This window comes from Sander lucioperca, chromosome 24, assembly GCF_008315115.2.
Source record: "Sander lucioperca isolate FBNREF2018 chromosome 24, SLUC_FBN_1.2, whole genome shotgun sequence".
NCBI classification, from domain to species: domain Eukaryota; kingdom Metazoa; phylum Chordata; class Actinopteri; order Perciformes; family Percidae; genus Sander; species Sander lucioperca.
In genome coordinates, this window is record NC_050196.1 from 5,318,922 (window position 1) to 5,326,329 (window position 7,408).

At 37.6% G+C, this 7,408-nt stretch overlaps 1 protein-coding gene across 2 annotated transcripts in view; it reads right to left on the bottom strand.

Moving 5' to 3' along the window:
* The window catches only part of gtf3c3 (general transcription factor IIIC, polypeptide 3), a 67,351-nt gene extending 61,758 nt beyond the window's left edge, over positions 1-5,593 (bottom strand). The window contains exons 1-3 of one of the 2 annotated variants that reach the window (XM_031292272.2): positions 5,262-5,593; positions 3,057-3,132; positions 144-460 (exon numbers count right to left, since the gene is read on the bottom strand). In XM_031292272.2, the coding sequence (XP_031148132.1) occupies positions 144-460; positions 3,057-3,132; positions 5,262-5,354 (486 nt within the window). In that variant the 5' untranslated portion in view covers positions 5,355-5,593. The remainder of the gene's footprint in view (positions 1-143; positions 461-3,056; positions 3,133-5,261) is intronic. The other variant, XM_035998792.1, reaches the window with a different exon arrangement.
* Between the last annotated feature and the right edge of the window lie 1,815 nt (positions 5,594-7,408).

Below are 7,408 nucleotides of genomic sequence, written 5' to 3' on the forward strand. Positions count from 1 at the left end.
ACAGCTTCTTGTGAACTTCTCCACTTCGCAGTGAATAAAACTCATATGAACCAGCCACTGGACCTGAGAGAACTTTTTCTTCCACGATACACACACAATAAAAGCTGGGAAAATACACATACACACTCTTCCCTCCTCCTCACCTTCATCATCTTCTTGTTTTCTCGGTTCAGCTCCATCTCCAGCGCGAACACGTCCCCCACCGTCACATCCTCTTCCTCAGCCAACTCACTCTTCTTTTTGTTCCTCCGTCCTTTCCCTCCTTTACCCCCTCGCCTTGGCCTCTTCTCTGTCTTCTCCACCTCCATCTTTCCCTCCTCCTCTTCCTCCACCTTGTAATCCTCATCATCTTCATCATCAACATAGCTCAAGCTGTCCTCCTCTTCGGAAGATGGTAGATCTGGCTTTTCTCCCATCATGGAAGCAAAGGCCAGCTGGACCCCTGGGCTGACGCCCTCCTCTGACAGGAGTGGAGAATTGTGTCAAGTGATGTCATCAACAGTAATAAGTAATAATAATAATAATATATTTTTTGTAATTAGATTGTATCTTTAACCTACCCATCCCACACAGCCTCAGCCATAAGAACTTTACTTTATTATTTCATACGTACATTAGGCACTAGCCACTTTGAAAAGAACACTACAAAAAACTAGGGGTGTAAATCACAAGTTTTATCACGATACGATATTATATTGATTCTTTGGACAACGATACGATATTTGCTGATATCTTAAAGTCTGTCACGGTACAATTTCGATTCAATTCAATTTAGGAACCTGCGATCAATACAAGTATTGTAATAGTATAGTAATATCATATGCCAATTTAACACAGTAAAATTTATATCAACTCAAAAAAGAAACTTAACAGTGTTTCCCACAGATTAGAAAGCAATTTGTGGCACGGCGAGGGGGAGGGGTGGGGGGGCACGCTGTTAGATGCTGTCCTACTCTTTCTTCAGTGCCTAACAAATCTATCTCTTTCTCTTGCAGTGACCCTGTCTTTCTGCTTGATAACAAATATATGACAAATATTGTAAACAAATTAATAACATAACTAATTAAACTGGTCGCGTTGTTCAGCTCTGTTTCAGACTGATACCTCTGGTTCAGGCTGGTCCTCATCCTCAACACGTGCCTTTTTCAGTCACGGTAATAAGTTTATTTGATTCACAGCTGCTAGATATAGTGTTTGACCTCGACAACTCAACTGCATTTTACCGCACACTTGCGACTAGTTAACTTTCTAAAGCAGGCGCAATCGCTTGTTTGCTAAGGGTCGGGTCGGGACTCCAACATTAACACACTGACAACATTGTATTCAGAATATAAAATATTTTGTATAGGACTTTTTAATGTATGATTATGTAAAGGTGTTCACGAGATCCTTTCATGAACTTGTGAATTTCGTCAGCCGTCTTCTCTCGTTTTGATGGAGACAGACGCTGTGTGCACAACACGGTGTGCACGGAGGGGAGGGGCCGTGTGTGTATCTGTGTGTGTGTGTGTGTGTGTGTGTGTGTGTGAGAGACGCTTGAGCGACAGAGACGGAGGAGAGCAGGGAAAGAAAATGCAGCTAAACGAATACGCTGCGTGTTTTAAATAGCGTTAAATAACAAATAAAAATATGATTTGTCAGTTTTATAACTGAGCTCTTCCAGGCATTTAAATAAAAAACAAACCATTCTTTTTAATAAAAAGAATAAATATAAAGTAGGAATCTAAAATAAAGGAGAATCTTACAGCCGATATGCATCGATATTTTCACTTGGCATCGATAATATTAGATCGTGAATCTTTGAATCGATATATCGATCCAGATCGATGTATCATTACACCCCTACCAAAAACTGCTGCTAATGACTCTTCCTGTGGATGGCATATTGCCTGCACATCTTTTTATCTTTTCCTTTGTATTTACACTCTATTCTATTTTACTTTTTAACATTACAGTTTTTGTTGTTGTTCTTGATTTGTCTGTACCTTATTGTCACCCCCAACCCTCAGCTTAACTTAACTGTAAATATCTAGAATATTTTTAGTATTTGCTTTTTTATCCTAGTATTTTCAAACCCTTGTTGTCTTTGTACTGTTTGTTATTTTTCTATACTTGTATAAACACCATGGAATGAGAGAAACAGCATTTAATGTTTAATATGTAAGTGGTGATCTGTAGCAGAAGATCATCCTTTTTGTTTGCAAAAACCATACATTGGTGAGGAAAATGCTGCGTAGTGATAGCCGATAAGGAGTTAGCCTTAGCATAACGATAGCCCTCCTCTCTTTGTTTGCCTGCACTTCCGGTCAGCAGAGCTGCGTTGATAGACCTCAGCAGTGCTGTTGTATTCGGTCTTGTCACAAAATCAATAGCATTTTACTGTCTCAGTCTCAGACAAAAAGGACAGGGTTTTATTTCAACACCAAAACTTGGATTGGAATATCATTAAATGCCTGTGCATTCACTGATTTATTTGCATTTTTACATTAATGTTAACGTCAGCTCCGACATTTGCTACACGCTGCAGTACAGCTCCCTCACTTGGGTGAGAGAGGTAACGTTAGAGACAGCAGCAAGAGAAGACCGCTTCTTTGAAAAAGAAAATACACATTGGCTGCTAAATATATAACTATTTACCTCGTAAAAACAAATAGTGCTTGTGTGCGTTGTGAGCTCATCTGTCTCTGGCCTCGTCATCACTCAATATTTTCCAAACTGGGTGTTAGATATTAGATACTCCCTTTTCCATGGAAGTCTAATCACCTTAGATATGATTGCTATTTCAGTGTAAATAGTACTGTACTTTGATTGTCAGGTAAAATAATAAATAACTGAATCTACATTTTTAATTAGTTAAAAGCACATTGCTCTCTTTAGTAAAGATGCAAATACAACATCTGTCTAGATTTGCATCTGAAGTATTAGGTCTCAAGGAAACTGAACAAGACTTTAAGTGGTCAAAAAGATCCTCTGACTTCATAGTGTCCCACCACTTCCTGATTAGCAGCAATGCACATTTAAAAACCCCATCAGTGTCAGACAGACAGCAGTTTTACCGATGTTCCCCAGGATTTGTGCAGAAGTAGAGGGCTGAGCATCATCCTCCACACCTTCAGCAGATACCTCTGACTCCTGAGAGAGGAAACAAAGTATCGACTTTATGTTACCTAAACACAGTGGTGGAATGTGACTAAGTACATTTACACAAGTAATCTACTTAAGTACAAATGTGAGGTACTTGTCTTTTTTCATGCAACTTACTACTTCTACTCCACTACATTTCAGACTATATAATATAATATATAGGGGGGGGGGACATTTGCAGGTATAAACAAATAAATAAGGATTAATAACATATTATAATAAGTTAGGTCCAATGCAGCTTATTGTTGACCATTCACTACCAAAATACAAACTGAGGGGGACCACTCTTTTACAAAATCATCATAAAGCAAGGTTCCTTGCAGTACATAAGTCATCCTATCATAAAGTAGAACTGTTAGTAATTTATCATACCAAATTGATATTCATTGTAGGTGAATGTACATCAAGCCAAACATGCAGGATTGAGAGGCGAGCAGCATACAGCATGATATTGAGTAGTTTTGCCTTTTTACCAGATATGGAGTTTACACCAAGAATATAAATGTCTCAATCTCTGTCTGAACAGAGGACAAAAATACTTCCATTACAGAACATGACCACATTAAATGAAAATAAGTTCCTACTTCTTTATGGCATTTTCGACACGTTTCAGAGCATGAATCATAATATTTACAACGTATTTCGGGAGTCACATGTAATTTGTTAATTATCTTATATTTTGTTTCATGTGACTTATCTAAACTAGTAATCTTTTTTGGCATTTTACAAAACTTTGCTCCAGATCTGGTCATCAAGGGGTTCATCAAAGTCCTTTTCCCAGCTATGTTTAATATTTATTTTAGTATTATCGTTCATAAGCAGATATATATATATATATATATATATATATATATATATATATATATATATATATTAGGGCTGTCAAAATAACGCGTTCATTTCGATTAATTAATCTGAGAAAAAATAACGCGTTAAAAAAAAATTAAGGCAGATTAATCCATTCTATTATATACTGACGTTTGCATACAGACGAAAATCTGGTGCCACTGATATGTCTGCTCTTCTCTCTGATGCTCTGAAACAGACATTACAGGCAACACAAACACCGCTGCATGTGACGCTAGTTAACACTATACTCAACAGCAGCTAACGTTAGCCTACCGCTAGCTAGTAGCTGGATTAAACACGGTTAAAATGCTGACAGCTAACACTAAACGGTGTAAAGTGTGACTGTGTTTTACTGTAGAGGATTCAACACCGGTATGTAACAATCTGCAGGTACCGTCGGAAAACCAACACAGATTGAACCAAAGTTCATTGAAACTGGTAAACTACAGCTTCGTGGTGCATTTGAAGTTGTTGTAAATGTCCTTATCCTATATGGTTGTTGTTTTTGTCGTTCAACAGCAATTTACTAGTGAAATAAGTTATTATTTTACATTATTATTAAATCATTTAATTTTGACCATATGGCCTTAGCAATAAACAAGCCGTTCTTTAATGTCACTGACTGTTGTTTAGTACCCTTTTTTTTCTTTTCTTTTTTTACTTTCTTAAAAAGTATCGGTTCAGGCACCGTTGATTATGTATGCGATTAATTTCGATTAATTAATCACAGAGCATGTAATTAATTAGATTACATTTATAATATATATATATATATATAGTGTTCACTTTCTTACTTAGTGTGGCTGCTTTTATAAGGTTATCAAAGATTTTAAGCTTTGCCCCACTTTTATAATATGGAATTGAGTTTAGATAACTTCTTATCTGTAGATAACGGTGAAAATGTGTTCGATAGAACTTCTACTTGTAACTGAGAATGTTTACAGTGTGGTATTAACGTAAGTACGTCTAACGTTACTTAGCTAAGTCACGTAAAGGATCTGAATACTTCTTCCACCACTGCCTAAACAACAATGTATATTTTAAAGCAGACTATTTAGTATATTATTATAAAACAATCCAATGCTAATTCCTAAACACAAAGTTAGCATGGTGATAGTGTTGTAGTAAAGTCTATAAGACGAATGTTAACCAATCTAAGATGGAAAGGGTGATACTGCGTCAGCTGGCTAGCTAGCTAGCTATGCTAACTGTGGGGTTTTGCCGCTTTAGCTAACTCGCTTAAATACCCATAGTTTTGATTTAACTACCTTGGCTTTCCGCTCATCTCTCCGCTTGTCAAACTCCTCGAATGTTATCCTACCCTCCAGGTAGTCAATTAGCTCAGCGCTGAAACCAGACATCTCTGACTGTTACTTTGTCAGTGTCTCTGGCTGAAGCTGACTGACGGCACAAGTGATGCTTCTTCAAACAAAATGCGTCATTATCACGCTAGAGCAGTAAAATAATATAAACTGTTAAGAGAAAAAGAGATCCTCAATATTGACGGCTTATGGATGTATTATAACAGTGACGGCTGCACTTGAAGTAACACAAATAAATGGCCCACATGTTGATGTTGATGATGTTGTTCTTGTTGTTGTTGTTCTTCTTCTTCTTCTTCTGCTGCTGCTTCTTCTTCTTCTTTATGGGTTATTGGCGGTTGGCAAACCAACTTAAAGGTGCAGTACCACCACCAACTGGACTGGAGTGTGAACGAGAGATAAATGCAGGAAAAATAATAAAAAATAATAAAAAAATAAAATAAAAAAAAATAAAAAAAATAAAACCTAAATCCTCTTTACTAAATCAATTTCTCTTAGAAACATAATAATATAGTGATATACCTTGCCGACTGTTTCCCCCAAAAGCCCTGACAGTGAAAAGGTATGGTGGTCTGCCTTACAAAGTGTCTTGTAGTGTTGTATTCCTTGCAATGAATTAGAATGTGTTCAACAGTTTCTGGCTGGTGACAGTATGCAAGTTTCCATTAGAATGTTTGCCTATTTTATGTAGTGAATAATTAAGACCTGTATGGCCAATTCTGAGACAAGTAATGATATTTTCTTCCCTACATTTAAAGCCCACCCATCGACAACACATCACCATCATCATCTTTGCATCTATGCCATCCTGTTTCACTAATGTTCCAATACTCCTGCCATGTTGTTTGTGCATATGTCCTGATGAATGATTTAACTTCCGCTTTGCTCACTGGGACCTGTAGGTCTACATATGTAATCTTAAGTGCTTGTTTGGCCAGAATATCCACCTGCTCATTTACCTCCACACCAGCATGGGCAGGTACCCAAATGAAACTTGTACGTATACTCTTAATTTGCAGTCTGTACAATATAATAAATATTTCATCGACAATATCTGTTCTAGATGATGATCTGCCTGTTCTAATGCTAGAAAGTGCTGAAAAACTGTCAGATGCAATAACAGTTTTGGGTAATCCCTTCTCCCCTATCCACTGTAATGCCAGTAACACTGCCATCAACTCTGTAGTGTATACTGATAAATGGTCTAATAACCTTTTCTTTATTGATGTATCACTCACCGGGATATACACTGCTGCACCTGCACACCCTTTGTCGGGATCATTAGAGCCATCTGTAAAAATGAAAATCGAGTCTGATAAATTATTTTTAACATAATTCTGGACTATGCGCCATACTGGAAGAAGTTCTGACTTATTCTTCAGTTCCTGATGTATGTTGAGATCTACACTTGGCAAGGGGAATAACCATGGAGGGATGGAGGAGATTGAAACAGTAGGACTATATTGTAGTCAACCTAATCCAATGCTTGCTGCTTTAGCATCACCAATCCATCCAAAACTAATGAAATGTGACTCGTTGTGTTCACAGCAGTCTGTTAAAATGCCCTTTGCAGGATGTGAATAACAAAGCCCCTGGAGATTAACCCAGTATGCCAGCATTAACTTGACCCGTCTTATACTCAAAGGCATCTCTCCCATTTCCACCTGCATCGCTGAAATTGGAGATGTTTTGAAAGACACACTACAGATCCTCAGGGCCTGAGCTTGTAAGACCCTCTTCTTCTTCTTCTTCTTCTTCTTCTTCTTCGATTCCGGTAGTGTTAAGCGTATTACTGCCCTCCAAAGGTCAAAGTTTGAACTAGATTCTACATACAGTCCTGTATCATGCAGGGACTGAGGAACTGCCTTGGAAATCACTTGATGTTTCTCACTATGTCCAAACAAAGATAAAACAGAAAAAGCCTGAACTCCAAGTCCTGCCAGTCTAACAAAGAATAATTTTTTTTCTGCCCTTTACTTTTTACATTCTATGAAAACATGCTTCACTGTCTCAAGACTCCAACATTCACAAGCCAGAAACAGAGAAGAGTAATTTAACCCGCAGTGCCCCCACCTTAATCTACACAGTTTAAA